The 17,918-nt window shown below is 44.0% G+C and overlaps 1 protein-coding gene across 4 annotated transcripts in view; it reads right to left on the reverse strand.

The window, feature by feature from the left end:
• The window catches only part of ZBTB8A (zinc finger and BTB domain containing 8A), a 65,295-nt gene that overhangs the window by 11,650 nt on the left and 35,727 nt on the right, over positions 1–17,918 (reverse strand). For 3 of the 4 annotated variants that reach the window (XM_032360788.1, XM_032360787.1, XM_032360785.1), the window contains one exon: positions 1,041–1,864. In XM_032360788.1, coding sequence (XP_032216679.1) covers positions 1,041–1,863 — 823 coding nt within the window. In that variant the 5' untranslated portion in view covers position 1,864. Of the gene's footprint in view, positions 1–1,040; positions 1,865–7,191; positions 7,267–17,918 lie in introns of all 4 variants that reach the window. The other variant, XM_032360786.1, reaches the window with a different exon arrangement.

A 17,918-nucleotide genomic window follows, 5' to 3' on the forward strand; every position in this document is an offset into this window, starting at 1 on the left:
TGCTTAATGGACTAAGCCACCCAGGCCCTCCAGTATGACATGCATTTCTTTTTTTTTTTTAAAGATTTTATTTATTTATTTGACAGACAGAGATCACAAGTAGGCAGAGACGCAGGCAGAGAGAGAGAGAGAGAGAGAGAAGCAGGCTCCCCGCTGAGCAGAGAGCCGGATGCAGGGCTCAATTCCAGGATCCCGGGATCATGACCTGAGCCAAAGGCAGAGGCTTAACCCACTGAGCCACCCAGGCACCCCATGACATGCATTTCCAATTCCTGTTCTCTACTATAGTCTTCTGGTGGTAAGGGGTGGATTACTGAAACCAACACCTCCACAGTCTTTCTGCATTTACTACTATCATAAAAATGAGATGTTTCCAGTTGTTGTTGCACGCAGGATTATAGTGTTATGTTAAGGGTTGCGTGTGGTTTTTAAATTATGTCTTTATATCTCAATAAAATCAGACATAGTCTTGGGTCTGTGAACCTTTGTAAATAAGCATGAATGCTCTGTTTAACTTTTCTGTATAAAAATGCTCCTCCTGAGTAAATACTCGGAAAAAATATATGTAATTTAAAGTGAAGATATGCATCTTAGGGATTGAACATTTAAAAAAAGAGCTATAGGGGCTTAACAGTAATCTAATCATCTGATGACACAGGCTGAGAAAATCTTTGGCTTTGAAATTCAGAACCCTATTGTTTTGACTGTTATTAAATTTATTCTTTAAAAAAAAATTTTTTTTTTAAAGTAAGCTCCATGCCCAATGTGGGGTGTGAACTCATGACCCTATGATCAGGAGTTATGTGCTCTACTAACTGAGCCAGCCAGGTGCCCCTATCCAATACCATTTTTAATTAGAAATTTAAATTCATGTTTTATGAAATAAATTTGATTAGAGGAGAATGACTTAAAAAATAATCACTTGGCTCAACTGCCTGTAACACTTCAAAGTAAGGGCATGTTGAGATAGGATTGGTTTGTATAGCACAGGAGCCATAGGACCTCACTGAGGGGACTGATTTTTCTTTTTTTTTGGATACCTGGAAAGCTTCTGGATGTGACATCAGATCCTGGACCGTACGGATAGCCAACGGGCGTGGAGTCCATGTGAGCATCAATCTGTGCGTGTTCTTCAGATTGGGAAATGTGGCTGGAAGAATCTGAGGTTCGTGCTTCTCGTTTGCTGGACTTATAATGAGCGACTTCAGAAGGCTGTGACAGCCTCAAATGTTTGGACTTTTTAATGGAGTCTTTCCTTTGTTCATGCTTGGCCAAAGGCTGTTGAGTATTCCTTTGGGAGGCTGGATGGTAATTATACTTACTCCAAGATTTCCCACTTATGACACCTGTTCCTTGATCTGTGCTCAGGTGAGAGTGCGGAGAACCGCTTTCTTCTTGCCAGCCGCCGCTATAAAAGGAGGAACGTTCTATACCGTTAGAATTGGCATCTTTATCGGAGAGACTGAAATAGCGATCTTTTTCTTTCTCACTGATGTCTAGTGAAGATTTAATAAAGGTCTTACATACGCTAATGACATCAGTCATCTGAAGGAAGCTGGCGGCTGACATCACTTCTATGACGTTCTGACCCGTGAGAGAGAGTTTGCCAGAATAGACGAAGTCCAGGATGACCGTAAAAGTGTCAGGGGAGAAGGCCTGAAAGGTAGCTGTGGTGGGCTGACTTGTCTCCTTCGAATTCTGAGAAAGGAGCATTTTGAAATAACCACTGCTAGCAAATAATACATTCCGATGCGCTTTGAAGACCTTCCCTTCCACCAGAATGCTGCAGTCACAGAAGACGTCTTGCCTGCGCTGTTCATTCAGTTGCTGCAGGAGGTGGGACTGGTGAGAGGAGATCTCCATTCTGGAGAGGAAAAGACATGGGGTTACCAGACCAAAGTGACATGGCTTTTCCCAGCAGCGTCAACCGAAATAACCATCAGAAACCTTTCTCTCGTCTCCACGGAAACCACTTTCTTCTTAGAGGATAGCGTCTCCAAGATGCAGAAAATCACTTAGTACTGTACTATGAGTTGTGTGGTTTTTGGGCAGTGATTTATTCAGTCACCAACCTTTACCAAGCATCTTCTATGATTTAGGCCTTCTGCTCCGTTCCCTCCCTGATACCCATCCCCCAGCTAGCCCATCCCCCACCCACCTCCATCAACCCTCCATTTGTCCTCTATCGTTAAGAGTCTCCTATGGCTTGTCTCCCTCTATTTATTCTCCCCCCCGCCCCGCCTTAAAACATACCCAAGTGTTCTAAATGTATGGCGTGGCTTGCAAGAAAATGAGAAATCCCAAGCTGCCGGTGGTGGAGAAGGAGCAGAGCCAGAGCCCCAATGTGGCTTCAGGTTTTTATCAGTAACAAGTTGGCATCCTCTAGGGACCACGACCTTCATGAAGAAAGATGAGTGAACTTTGCCCATAAATCCCAGAAACACACAAAGTTTGTCTTTGTAGGGCCTTCATTGGGGAAATTAAAAAAAAAAAAAAAAAAAAAAAGTACCTAGGTGTGGGGTGCCTGGGTGGCTTCTTGGGTTAAAGCCTCCACTTTCCGCTCAGGTCATGATCTCAGGGTTCTGGGATCGAGTCCCACATCGGGCTTTCTGCTCAGCGAGGAGCCTGCTTCCCCCTCTTCCTCTGTCTGCCTCTCTGCCTACTTGTGAACTCTGTCTGTCAAATAAATAAATAAAAATCTAAAAAAAAAAAAAGTACCGAGGTGAGCTAGCAGACCCAAGATTGTGCTTTTTGAGGTTCTGGAATCCAAATTTATTCTACCTGTTTGGTGTGATAAACCTCAAGGTGGAAATTTAACATGGAAATTAGTCCTGAGGTGGTGGGGCTCCTGGGCTTTTAGTGGAAGCAAATGCACAACCACTTGGGACGGGTGCTCCCAGGTCCCAAGCCAGGTGGGAAATGATCTCTGCTTAGATGCAACTCAAAATCGTTGCCCTCTTCCTATAAAGTGGATCATTTCCAATATCGTACCACTGTGATGTCTATTATTTCCTATCTTAGAAACAAGCAAACAGGGGTGCCTGGGTGGCTCAGTGAGTTAAAGCCTCTGCCTTCGGCTCAGATCATGATCCTGGGGTCCTGGGATCAAGCCCCGCATCGGGCTCTCTGCTCAGCGGGGAGCCTGCTTCCTCCTCTCTCTCTCTGCCTGCCTCTTGGCCTATTTGTGATTTCTGTCTGTCAAATAAATAAATAAAATCTTAAAAAAAAAAAAAAAAGAAACAAGCAAACAAAACCTCCCTTGATTTCACATGCACCCCTGGCTACAACTCATTTCTTATATATATATATATATATATATATATTTATTTATTTATTTTTTAATTCTAAGTAAACTCTACACTACCCATGGGGCTTGAACTCAGGACCCTGTGATCAAAAGTCTCAAGCTCCACCCACTGAGCCAGCCAGGTGCCCCAGTTTACTACTCGATTTCTCTGCTCCCTTCACACAAAATTCACTGAAAGAGGTTGTTTGTTTGTTTTAAGATTTTATTTATTTCTTTAATTGAAGGGCTAAGGGGCAGAGGAGGAAGGAGAGAGAGAGAACCTCAAGCAGATGCCACGCTGAGCAGGGAGCTCCACATGGGGCTGGATCCCACCACCCTGAGATCATGACCTGAGCCAAAATCAAAAGTTGGACCCTCCAGCGACTGAGCCCGGAAAGACTTTTTTGGTTTGCTTCTTCATTTGCTGTCTTCCCTTCCCCCGTTCTCTTCCGATCAGCCTCCATCCCCATCCATCACAATCATTTTTTAAAAAGATCACTTGTTAAAAAAAAAAAAAAGATCACTCGTAACTTGCATGCCAAATCCAATGGTCCTATCTTTGTCCTCATTTTACGCAGGCAGTGGGGTCACTGTCTTCACCCTAAAACGCTCTCTTGACTTGATGCCCGGACCCCTCTGCTCCCTGTTCTTCCCCGGCTGCCGGCCACTCCTTCTCAGTGTCCTCGGCTGGTCCTGCATCTTCCTAGCCTCCGAATGCTATGGGATTCAGGACATGCTACCCCAACATATGGCACCTTGGCATACTGAATATTTTGTAGGAGTTTGAGAAAACAGCAGAAGCAGAAAGGGCACTCAGACCCCCCCCCCCATCTCCCCTGCAACTAAAATAACCCCCAGGTGAGAGGTGCCCTCTTTATACCCAGAGGAAAGAGCTCCTTATCTCAGAAGACAAAGGGATGCTAAAGAGAATCCGAACAAACAGGCTTTGCCAAGCTTCCCCGGTTACTAAATTTATCTCCCACCCCTTCACCTACCATATTCCTCGGTGACTGTCCACTCGTTGAGAAACTTAGCATAAAAATATACTCAGGCCTAACTGATACTTCGGCTCTTCATTTCCCGATAAAGGTGTCGGAGTCATGCGAAACTTCTATGGAGTCATTTTGTATGCATTTCTCACGCGAATGTGTCTGTGTCAGTTTAATTTCCAGACCCGGCCAGGAAGAAGGTGGAGGAAAAATTTTCCTCCCCTACCGCTGGAATGCCCCAGGCCTCGGGGCTCAGACCTCTTGCCTACTTACACCATTCCCTAGGTGAGCCCAGCTAGCCTCATAGTTTTAAATACCATCCCTGAGCTTATGACCCACCAAGAGAGCTTTGAGAGGCTCCCCAGCCAGCCTCAAAGTTCTCATGACCTCAAAGGCGCTGCCTGAGGTGCACCGCCCGGTCCAGGTATCTCTCTGCCCTCATCGTCTCCTGTGCTCTATCCCTCCTACACTGCATTCCAGCCACAAAGACCGCTGCTCATTCCTAACATTCAAGGCCTATTCCTGCCATGCTGCCTTTGTCCTTGCCAATCCTTCTGCTTGGGAATCTGCTCCTAGGGATACACGTAGCTCGCATTCTCACATTTTCAGGTCTCCGTTGGAATGTCCCCTTATCTGAGAGCTTTCCTTTACCATCCTATAGAATCACCCCTTCCCATTCTCTAGCCTTTTATCTGTTTGCTGTCCGTTTTCTCCGACTAGAACTTAAGGTACGAGAGCAGACACTTTGCCTGCTTTACTTATCTATTCCCAGCTCCTGGAGCAGCCCGTGAGCACACGATATATGCTCTGTGTCGCTGAATGTGCATCAAACCTGCTAAAACATACAAGGAAATGACTCTTCATAAAGAAGAATCAGCAGGTAGAACAAACAGGAGAAGCAAAACACCCACAATTTTAGAAAACAATAAAAATCTAATAGACTATAAACTAAGTATGTTTAAGAAGGTCAGAGCGATGAAAGATATAAAGAGTAGCATGTAGCTTTTTAAATATATTTCATTTTTATTTACTTGACAGAGCGAGCCGCACACGCGGTGGGAACGCGCAGAGAGTGAGGGAGAAGCAGACTCCCTGCTGAGCAGAGAGCCCCATGTGGGACTCAATCCCAGGACTCTGAGATCATGACCTGAGCCGAAGGCAGAGGCTTAACCAACTGAGCCACCCAGGCACCCCGAGAGTAGCATATAGTTATGAGCATAGACGCTAGAGCCAGGGAGCTCGATTTGGAATTCTAGCTCTACCACTTAATAGCTGCACGACCCTGGGTAATTTACTTAACCTCTGCATCCATTTCCTTATCTGTAAATTGGAACAAGAAATAGCTCTTATTTCACAGGATTATTGTGAGGATAGAATGAGCTGTTGCACACATAGCACTCAAAGCTACAAGTAATAAGGACTTCATGAATGTTAGCCATTCTCCTTTTGCTTTGTTATTATCCACAAGAAAAGAAACTAGGGGTGGCAGGGGGCAGGGGAGAAGAGGTAGGTTTGAGGAGGAACCAAATAGATTGAATGTACAAAAAATATCATTAATGAGATTAAAACACTTCATGTTGCAAGGTGGTTGCCCCATCTCCAGCCTAATGTCCACATTCCCGGCAGGAAGAAGAGGAAAGGACAAAAGACAATTATCAACCCAGCCTGTCTTTTTTTTTTTTTTTTTTTCTTTTTTTAATCAGAGGGAAAAGAAGCTTTTCTGGAGCCTCACCAGGGGACTTACACTTGCAACTCAATAGCCAGAACCATATCACCTAGTATTTAAGTGTATCTCCCATTAATGTGTTTTGTGTGTGTGTGTGTGTGTGTGTGTGTGTGTGTGTGTGTATCAATTACCACTTCTCGGTTTTGTCAGTCCTTAACATTTTTTTTTTAAAGCTTTTATTTACTTATTTGACAGACAGAGATCACAAGTAGGCAGAGAGGCAGGCAGAGAGAGAGGAAGGGAAGCAGGCTCCCAGCTGAGCAGAGAGCCCGACGCAGGGCTCAATTCCAGGACCCTGAGATCATGACCTGATCTGAAGGCAGAGGCTTTAACCCACTGAGCCACCCAGGTGCCCCTGTCAGTACTTAATATCATCAGACTTTTTAATTTTGCCAATCTTACAAATATGCAGTGGTTTGTCATTGCTTTTATTTGCGTGGACTGAACAATGAATGTGTACTATGATTCAGTAAACTGCTTGCTCCTTACAATGTTGGTTGTTTTTTTTTTTTTTAAGATTTTATTTATTTATTTGACAGAGAAAGAGAGAGAGATCACAAGTAGGCAGAGAGACAAGCAAAGAGAGAGAGTGGGAAGCAGACTCCCCGCTGAGCAGAGAGCCCAATATGGGGCTCAATCCCAGGACCCTGGGACCATGACCTGATCTGAAGGCAGAGGCTTAACCCACTGAGCCACCCGGTGCCCCTCATTTTTTTTAAACATCTTAATTTTATCTTATTTTTTTCAGTGTTCCAAGATTCATTGTTTAGGCACCACATCCAGTGCTCCATGCCATACATGCCCTCCTTAATACCCACCACCAGGCTCACTCACCCCCCTCCCTCCACTCCAAACCCTCAGTTTGTTTCTCAGAGTCCACAGTCTCTCATGCTTCATCTCCCCCTCCAGTTTCCCCCAATTCACTTCCCCTTTCCTTCTCCTAATGTCCTCCATGTTATTCCTTATGCTCCACAAGTGAAACCATATGATAATTGACTTTCTCTGCTTGACTTGTTTCACTCAGCATAATCTCCTCCAGTCCCATCCATGTTGATACAAAAGTTGGGTATTCATCCTTTTTGATGGAGGCATAATACTCCATTGTACATATGGATCTTACAATACTGTTAACTAACACTATGTAACAATTAGCCTCAAAAAATAATTTTATAAGTATCTATTTAACTCACAAGCCTGTGTGTTGGCTGATCTGGGCGGACTTGTTAGGAGAGCTCTGCTGATCTTGCCTGGGCCCAATCACACGCCTAGGAGTCAACCAATTCCAGGGTGGATGTGTTACTACATGGTCTCATAGCGTCCTCCTGGGAACAGTTGGCTGGCCTAGCTGATTTCTTCTCATGACGATGCCAAAAGTACAAAAGACCAAGGGGAGATATGTGAAGCCTCTTAAGGTGCAGGCTTGCAACTGGCACACTGTCACATCTACCCGACTGTAACAGTCTCAAGCAAATCACTTGGCCAAAGGTAAAGTCAAGAGAAGAAGATCTCCCTGTTAGTGGGAAGAACTGTGAAGTCACACAACAAAGGATGCGAATATTGGTAGCGGGTGCTGAATGGTCACAATGATGCTATCTACACAATATCCTTCCTTATTTTTCAAGTTGGGTTGTTTGTCTTTTTCTTATTAATTTATAGGTATCCTTTAAGTAACTGACATATTAATCCTTCATCAAGTATATGCTTTGCAAATATCTTCTGCAGTCTATGGTTTGATTTTTTTTTAACTTTGTTTATTGTGGTTTTCATTAAAAAAAACTTTTAGTTTTAATACAGTCCAATTTATCAATCTATTAATGTGTTTTCTGTAACTTGTTTAAGAAATTCCTTAGTCTCGGGGTGTCTAGGTGTCTCAGTCATTGAGCATCTGGCTTCAGCTCAGGTCATGATCTCAGGTCGTGACCTGGGATCAAGCCCCTGCTTGTGTTCCCTTTCATGCTGTTGCTCTCTCTCTGTCAAATAAATAAATAAAATCTTTTTCCCCCCCAGATTTTATTTATTTATTTGACAGAGAGAGAGAGAGGTCATAAGTAGGCAGAGAGGCAGGCAGAGAGAGAGGGGGAAGCAGGCTCCCCGCTGAGCAGCGAGCCCAACGCAGGGCTCAATCCTGAGATCATGACCTGAGCCGAAGGCAGAGGCTTAACCCACTGAGCCACCCAGGCGCCCCTTTGGCACTATTTTTGAACAGTCTATCCTTTCCCCATTAATCGGTAATACTGCCTCTGTCATACATCTAGTTTACATAAATTCATGGATCTATTTCTGAGCTTTCTTTTCAGTTCAGCTGGTCTGTTTGTCTATCTCTGGATCAATACTTCATACTATTAATTACCAAACTTTAAAATGAATTCCCTCACTTAGTTCTTCAAATAACATTTAAAAAAAATTCTGATTGCCTCTTTCTTCTTCCATATAAATATTAGGATAACCTTATCAAGTTTCACTAAAAAGAGAAAAAAATATATTTTATAGTCATTTATTTTGGAATTTAATTTATAGATTAATTTATGGGAAAACTCACATCTTTATGATAGTGAGTCTTACCATCCATGAACATGGGATAGTTCTCCACTTATTTAGGCCTCCTTTCATGGTCTTTAGCAATGTTTCCTTATTTTCTTTATTAAGATCTTGCATATTTTTGTTAGATTTATTTCTACTGCTCATTGGCTGAATGGAAATGCTCCTAAAATTTCACCATTAAGAACGATGTCTAAGACAGGTGTGTTTGATGGATATCCTTTTGTTTCCAATTTTCTAAAAATACTTATCATAAACGAGTGCTAAACTTCATTAAATGTTTACTTGGTATTATATTTTTTTCTTCTTAACCTGTATATTTATTTCCTGGGGCTACTGTAATAAAGTACCATAAACTGGGTGAATTCACACAATAGAAATTTGTTGTCTCACAGTCTGGATGACAGATGTCTGAAATCAGGCTGTCAGCAGGGCCATGCTCTCTCTGAAACCTGTCAGAGAGGAACCCTTATTTGCTTCTTCCTAGAGTCTAGTGTCCCCAGACATTCTTTGGTTTGTGGCAGCAATACCCCAATCTTTGTCTCTATCTTCATATGGTTGCCTTCTCTCTGTGTGTCTCTGTCTTCACAAGGAACTCTCTCCTTGTATCTTCATGTGTCTTCTTATAAGGACACTAGTCATCTTGTACAGCCATTTAAAAAACAAAAAAAAGTAAGCTCTAGGGCTAATGTGGCACTTGAGCTCACTACCCCAAGATCAGGAGTCACATGCCCTATTGATTGAGCCAGCCAGGTGCCCTAGGACACGGGTCATTTTGGATTAAGGGCCCACCCTACTCCAATTTGACCTCCTTTTCACTAATTACATTTGCAACAAACCTATTTCCAAGTAAGGTACTGCAAGTTAGCACTTCATCGTATCTTTTGGGGGGAACACAATGCAACCCACAACAATCTGTTAAAATGGTATGTTACATTTTTTTGGGTGCTGAATGATCTTCGCATTCCTAGAATACTCTAATTCAGTCTTTACTTTTGTTTTTCTAGAGACTGAAAAGATAAAATGTTTTAATTTTTCAATTCTCCAAAAATGTGAGGTTGAACTAATAATGGATTGAATACTGTCCCCTCAAAATTTACGTTTACCTGCAATCTCAAAATGTAACCTTATTTGGAAACAGGGTCTTTGCAGAAATAATTAGTTAAGATGAGGTCACTTGACTAGGGTGGGTCCTGTAGTCAATGACTGGTGTCCTTATAAGAAGAGGAGAGGACCCAGAATTACAAAAGGCTGTGAAAGAACAGCTGGAGATTGGAGTCATGCAACCACTAGCCAAGAAAACATAATGCCCCCAGAAGCTGGGAGCCATCTCCTCAAGAGCCTTCAAAGGGAACATAGCCCTGCCAACCCCTTGATTTCTGACTTCTAGTCTCCAGAACCAAGAGAATAAATTCCAGTTGTTTTAAGCAACCAGTTTAAGGTACTTTGTTGTAGCAGCCCTAGGATACTAATACAAACTGCATGAAATTGCCAATATTCAACTGTTTCGGCCAATAGAAATAGTAATTTCATATTGTTGAGCTAAAATCTCGATTTCAAATGAACTGGTAAAAGGGAGAAGTATGTATTTCTGTATTAACAGAAGAATCTGTAGCTATTTAAAAGCTGTTATTTTCATTCTTTCAGTGGAGGTTTTTGTTTATCAGGCTATTATAAAATTTCCCTTTTGTTTACTCATTATTCTATTCTGACTCCTCCCTCTTCTCACTCAATACCATTTTCTGGTAATTATTCCCCAGGTTTTTTTTTTTTTTTAAAGATTTTATTTATTTATTTAACAGAGAGAGAGAGATCAAAGTAGGCAGAGCAGCAGGCAGAGAGAGAGGAGGAAGCAGGCTCCCTACTGAGCAGAGAGCCCGATGTGGGGCTCGATCCCAGGACCTTGAGATCGTGACCTGAGCCGAAGGCAGAAGCTCAACTCACTGAGCCATCCAGGTGCCCGACCCCCCAGTTTTTCTTTTTCTTTTTTTTTTTTAATTTATATATATTTTTTATTTCTTTATTTAACAGAGAGAGAGATCACAAGTAGGCAGAGAGGCAGGCAGAGAGAGAGGGGGAAACAGGCTCCCTGCTGAGCAGAGAGCCAGATGTGGGGCTCGATCCCAGGACCCTGAGATCATGACCTGAGCTGAAGGCAGAGGCTTAACTCACTGAGCCACCCAGGCGCCCCTCCCCAGATTTTCTTAAGAGGATCATTCCATCACCTCTTTTAGTACTTAGGTCTGGGAGAAACTGACTTGACTCATCACTCCAGAGACCAACCTGTGGACCCAGACCTGACAAATCAGAGCAATGTGTTCCCATGGCCAGTTACTGGCTTAGGATGGATGCACCAAACAAAGCAAGCAAAGGAGGTTCAATTAAATTGAACCCAGCCTCTTTATTGGAGCAACCGGGAAAGAAGAGCTCTCCTATGAGGATGTAAGGCTAGAGCTATCTACTGTGGATGGACTGCCACCATGATGGAGACTTCATGAGAAAGGACCAACCCTGAGGAAAGCAGAGAGAAGAGAGAAAGTCCAGATCCACTGACATAATGTTATTCCCTATGTTGGGAAGGCAGGAAATATTTTAGGGCTTGAAGGTATGAGATTATTATTTATAATAAATATGTATTTTGGACTTTGCCCATGGTTCATGGCTCAGAGCTCCCCAAACCATTGTTTGGGGATTTCCTAAGCAATAAGAGAAACAGGAGCATCTTTTGTTCTAATATTTGGTCTTTCATCCTCAATTTCTGAAGTCACTTCAGAGCCATAAAGATGCTATGGGTGTCTTGCTATTCATTGTAAGTCCCAATCGACCACAGCTGAATTTATGTTAATGAGGTGACTCCTGTAAGTCCCCTAAGATGCATGGGTGGGGTGTGCAGGGAAACCAACCATTAGATTGGATTTATTAGACTTGAGGGTTGGTACTTTCAGTCCCTCCCCATGACCTCTGGAGAGAGGAGAGGAACTGGAAGTTGAATCAGTCACCAATGGCCAATGATTTAATCAATCACGCATATGTAATGAAGCCTCCATAAAACCCCAAAAGGACAGGGTTCTGAGCGCTTCCAGGTTGGTGAACCAGAACGCATGCACTTGCTGGCCCCAAACTCCATGGGACAGAAGTTCCTGCATTTCAAAGGACCTGGCCCTGTGTATCCCTTCATCTGGCTGTTCATCTGGATCCTTTAATATCTTTCGTAATGAACCGGTCATCTAGTCAGTGAACGGGTTTCCTTAGTTCTGTGAGCCACTCTAATCAAGCAAACTAATCGAACCCAAGGAGGAGGTCCTCTGATTTACAGCATCGGTGGTGCATCGGTGGTGCCAACCTGGACCAGCGATGGGCACCTAAATGGTGGCAGGCTTGTGGGACTGAGCCTTAACCCGTGAATCGAAACCATCTCCACATAGACAGTGCCAGAACGGAGTTGAATTAGTGTTGGAGAATTGCTTCATTTGCAGGAAAAACCCACACATCATAGCAGGCCAGAGGTCCTTCTCATAACTCCTCAACCTCACCACTATATTGCTCAATTCTGCCACTGTAGCACGAAAGCAGCCACAGACAATAGGAGAAGCAATGGGCGTGGCAGTGTTCCAATAAAGCTTTATTTACAAAAACAGCCACAGGTTGCCTTTTGCCAACACCAGCCCTAGTCCCAGCCATGCCTTGGCTGTATCTACCTATCCTTGGACTTTTCAGTTACCTGACCCAATAAATGTCATTTCTCTTAAGCCAACATAAGTTGGCTTTCCTTTTGTTTGTAACCAGAGAATCCCAATTTATAAGTTATTTCTAAAGATTCTGAATTCTTTGGTAACTTTCATCTAATTATTAGTGCAACTTTTCTTAAAAATCTACTCCTAACTCTGAAAGGAATCAAAGTTGGTTTCACAGAGGAATGATTCACTGATGTTCAAGACATTGCCCACTCTTTTACAAATGAGAAAGTGTTATCAAAACACTAACTCTATTCTTAAAAGTTTTAGCGAAAAGTTAATTCCTTGGGGGAAAAATGGAACCTTTTTTTTTTTTTCGTTTAAGTTTCAATAAGAATTTGCTTTCCAGGCAATTTATAGACGATTTGAGTGAGCATCAGTACTGTTCAGTGTTGCAAACAGTAGTCACTGTGTGCAAATTCAAACAGGCACCTGAGAGTTGATAGTGGGAGGATGTTTAACAGCAAAAGCGAAGTGGGAAATTTGCTTTCGCTGTTAAACAAGACAGGAGAGACCTGAGCACTGCCTTTGACAAGCAGAAGAAGAAACAGAGGAATAACAGGACCCAGGAACCGTGTCCAAATAGGAAGAAGGCTGAGGCATGGGGAATGACCAGCAGCAGACCTTATCAAAGGGCAGTCACAGGACTATTACCTCAAGTGAAGTGCCCACTGGCAGCTGAATTCCCAGTACCAGATACTGAGCCCTGAAAAGGAGGCTGTAATTCCAAGATAGGGTTAAGAATAAGTTTAAGAGGCTTAATGAAAAGACTCCGAATAGATAAAAGGGAAAAGGCAATTCACACTCCGTGGACACACACCAGGACCAAGACCAGGTAACACACGTATGGCAGGGAGAGCCAGAGAATCAACAGGGGTGACCCCAGGGTGTACAGGCGTGAGTACTGGCCGAGCGGCGGTCCCATCTGCTGCAATGGGAAAGACTAGGAGAGGAACCTGTGGGGACTAGTCTCTGCAGCTCACGTTTGGACACGGTTCCTGGGTCCTGTTATTCATCCAACAAGAGAAAAAGGGCGGGCAGTTGAATACATGAGTAGAATTGAGGAAATAGGTCCAGGCTGGGGATGTGAGACTGGGAATCAGCATTTGGATGGTATTTAAAGTCATGAAACTAGATGTGTCTACCAAAGGAGGCAGGCCACATGGAAGAGAGGTGAGCCCCTCGATCTGACAAAGATACCCGAGGAAAACCAGAAAGCTACCCTGGAAGTGAAGAAAGTGTTTCTTTCTTTTTTCTTTTTTTTCTCTCTTTCTTCCCTCCCTGAGTCCCTCCCTTCTTCCTTCTCTTTCCTTCTTTCTTTCTTTCAAGATTTTATGTATTTACTTGTCAGAGAGACAGTGAGAGAGGGAACACAAGCAGGGGGAGTGGGAGAGGAAGAAACAGGCTTTCCGCTGAGCAGGGAGCCCGACACGGGGCTCAATCCCAGAACCCTGGGATTATGACTTGAGCTGAAGGCAGATGCTTAACAACTGAGCTACGCAGGCACCCCGAAGAAGGCGTTTCAAGGAGAAGGGGTGATCAGCTGTGTTTGCTTTGGTAAGACGGGGACTAAGTCAACCCCTGGATGTATCAGTGGGGTGTGTGTGTGTGTGTGTGTGTGTGTTTGTGTGTTTGTGTATGGGGGCCGGTTGTGTGTGTGCACCTGTGTTCTGTGTGCCTGTGTGTCGGTGTTAAGGTGGGTTTCAGGGAGAATGGGATGAGAGAAACAAGTACCCACAACTCTTCATGGCATTTTGCCTATAGGGAAAGAATAAGGGAGACAGTGATAGTAAGGGGAGGTGTGGTCAGCATGAAGAAGAATGTGAATGCTTTGGGAAGAAAAAAGTCCCTGAAGAAATAAATTCCCAGATAAAGCAGGAAGGAATGAGACTGAGAACACACTAAAGTGGTTATCACTGGAAAGGATGATATCGGAGTTCATTTCAGATGCCTTTGATCTCTAAGTAAAAGAGCGTTATCTGTGAAAATGATGATATGGGAAATATGATAGAATTACAGTAGTTACTATAAAAATGAGTATGTGGGGGCACCTGGGTGGCTCAGTTGGTTAAGCCTCTGCCTTCAGCTCTGGTCGTGGTCTCAGGGTCCTGGGATCGAGTCCCGCATCGTGCTCTCTGCTCAGCGGGGAGCCTGCTTCCTCCTCTCTCTCCCTCTCTCTCTGCCTGCCTCTCTGCCTATTTGTGATCTCTGTCTGTCAAATAAATAAAGAAAAATCTTAAAAAAAAAAATCTGTATGTGATGGGGCGCCTGGGTGGCCCAGTCGGTTAAGCATCTGACTCTTGACTTTGGCTTGGGTCGTGATCTCAGGGCAGGAGATCGAGCCCCAAGTTGGGTCCACACTCAGCAGGGGGAATGCTTGGGGTTCTCCCTCCCCCTCTCCCTCTGCCCCTTGCTCCTGTGCTCTCTCTCCAAAATAAATCAATCCTTTTAAAAAATGTGTATCTGGGGACGCCTAGGTGGCTCAGTTGGTTAAGCAGCTGCCTTCGGCTCAGGTCATGATCCCAGGGTCCTGGGATCGAGTCCCACATCGGGCTCCTTGCTCGGTAGGGAGCCTGCTTTCCTCTGCCTGCCTCTCTGTCTGCCTGTGCTCGCTTGCTCTCTCTCCCTCTGCCTCTGACAAATAAATAAATAAAATCTTAAAAAAAATGTGTATCTGATTTCTAATCTACTCTGATTTAGACTTTCCACTTAAATCACAAGATTAAAGTGTTACAGCGTGAGCTCAGCTTATGGCATGGTGATGCTCAGTAAATATTTAGGGGACTTCTCCCGGGGAAACTGCTTCATTGGTAGACTATAGCAATTGACAGGCAAGAGAAGCCGCCGTCTTTCCTTAACCTACCCATCTACGACTGAATAAGTTTTTCTTTGCCCCTATAAGGAAGCAATGCCCTCCTAACTAAGGCAACTGATTTTAGGTTCTGTACCAGTTATTGACCTATGGTTTTTAAGCCCCCAAACTGCCTTTTTACGTGCTGCTCTGCTCTGCTCTGATGGGTCTGAAACGCAAACTATATGACCCAGGATCTCTCACCAGCTGACTTCCCGCAGGATATGGAACATGGGACTCGGAGGACCAGAGGAGGAGGGAAACTTCCCATTCCAGGGCTCCCGGTTGCAGGGGATTGCCGCAGAGCAGCCGGCGGGCGTAACTGTGGACAACAGCTCAGGCAGATGCAAAATCTTTCTGGTGGTTCCAGCACAGATCGAGGTGGTGCCTCTTCAGCGGATCCAGGACTGGCTGCGTCTCCAAAGTGCAGCAGCGGGTACGTGCTCGTGGGCTCCAGCTTCAAGGGGCGTCAGCAGCTTGTGATCCTGAGTCTCAATCCCTTCTTTCTTTTTGTTCCTCCAGCCCCCATCCTCCTCATCTGTGCCCTTCCATACCTTCCCACACCTGTCTAATTTCCAGTACCAAATTATCCTTGCCTGGAATATCTCGAATGGCTTCTGTTTTCTTGATGGGACTCTTTTTTTTTTTTTTTTTTTAAAGAAGATCTTATTTATTTATTTGACAGACAGAGATCACAAGGAGGCAGAGAGGCAGGCAGAGAGAGAGAGGAGGAAACAGGCTCTCCGCTGAGCAGAGAGCCCGATGTGGGGCTCGAACCCAGGACCCTGGGATCATGACCTGAGCTGAAGGCAGAGGCTTAATTCACTGAGCCACCCAGGCGCCCTTTGATGGGACTCTTATTATATCATCTTGGTAACAGAAAAGGTCCGAGGAAATAGACTGTCCAAAGTAGGGTTTGGGGATTGGTTTGCTGATTGTTTTGACCTTGAACAGACCCAGAACAGAATGATGGCCTTATTCCCACTGAAGAATGGAAATGCTGGTAATCCATGTCATGTAGTGGCATGATGATTACACACTTTGGGTGACCTGAGGCTGCTGTATTTGACCATGACATTAGTAATGACAACTACAAGGACTCATCCTCATCAGGTGAGCTGCTTCTGATTGTACTGGGGCAATAACAGAAAGGAAATGATAAGCTCCAGGCTTTAAACCCAGCTCAAGTCACCGTTAGGAAACCAGAGAATTTCGACGGTGGCCCCAAAGGAGCCTCTGTGAGGCCACAGGACAGACGGAGCTAAAGCCTAGACACTACATGTAATTATGTGGATTGTAAAATTACAATATAAGTTGATTTTACATCTGACTGAGTCTCTTATGTGTTGGGTATTGATGGTGAAGGAGACCCCAAGACCTGGAATGGGAACATGTGAATGGATTCCGACTATCTGAGAACCTTGAGCGTCTACATTCCCATGAGCCTCCCCCTTGCCAGGAAGCAGCCAATCCTTTGAGAAGACAAGCTTTCCCTTGCTTGAAGACTCTAATAACACACCTGAGGCAATGACCTTGCAAGGGGATGCCAATTTTCCTCCAGACTCACCTCACCACCCCTCATTGCTACCAGACCATAACGAGAATCAGCATTTCCCAAGGGGATAATGAAAAAGTATCACGTGGGAGGAGATAATTTATACATAAAATATTGCAAGACTTTCCTAATTCACCTTGGCACAAACATGGGAATATGTTTAGTAATGGATTCTGAGGGATAACAAATGTTGCAACAAGCTGGGCTTATTGCTAGGGGTGCACTTACCAGAGATTGTGGATTTTATGTGTTAGTTCAAACACTTGGGAATGGCTCTAAAAACTTGTTTCATGGGCAGACCACAACTGGAACTCAAGGGTGGACTATATTCAGTGAAGCTGAGATGCCAGAACTTCTGGCATAATGTGGAAGAAACCCGGATGTCCAGAGGATTCTTCCTTCACTAAGATATTGTGGCTGTCACCTATAGGATGGAAATGGCACGAAAGGAGATGTCTTTACTGAAATGGGGATGATGAGGTCCCAGGGTGGCAAAGGCCAAGTGACAGTGGTTAAAAGCCACAGACAACGTGTACACAATTACCATATATATACAGCAGGGGTGGATTTTTGGTGATGGCTAGTTGATCATGTTGTCTCTAGGAATTATCTAGATGAACAGCTTACTAATGTACGAAACTGATCTATATAACTAAAAAAATCAAACCAACAAACAAAAGCAAAAACAACCGGAAACTCTAGGTCCCTTAAGGAAGACGCTGACCTGGTTTGCCATATTGGAGCATGACAGCCTGTCATAAACACTTCAGACCTACAACAATTTATAGAACTGGGTTTACTGAACCCTTGATCGAAGTAGTACTATACTATCACAAGTACATACTAGAACATTTCCTTCATGTCTTCCTCAAAGAGACCTAAAATAATGTCCTAGTAAGTCATTACTCAATGAATGTAAATGAAACCATCCAGTAGGATGACTGAAGAAATATCTGAAATTTCTCTGAAAGAGAAATATCTGAGCCTTCCAGGGATTGCCAGATACTGGTTCTGAACTGGTGTTAATCCCTAGGTATCCAGAACATCATCTGATCTACCAGTCAAGGGAGCGACTCATTGAGGTCAAGTGATAAATGGGGTTCTGGCCTGAGTTGATCTCACCCTATGGCAATTTCCCCGGTTTCTAAAGTATAGTTCCAAAAAGTCCCACTTAGCAACTGGCAGAAGCCCCACATTTGCTCCCTAATCATGATGTGAGGGCTATTACGGTAAGAAGGA

The sequence above is a fragment of the Mustela erminea genome, chromosome 10, assembly GCF_009829155.1.
Source record: "Mustela erminea isolate mMusErm1 chromosome 10, mMusErm1.Pri, whole genome shotgun sequence".
NCBI lineage: Eukaryota > Metazoa > Chordata > Mammalia > Carnivora > Mustelidae > Mustela > Mustela erminea.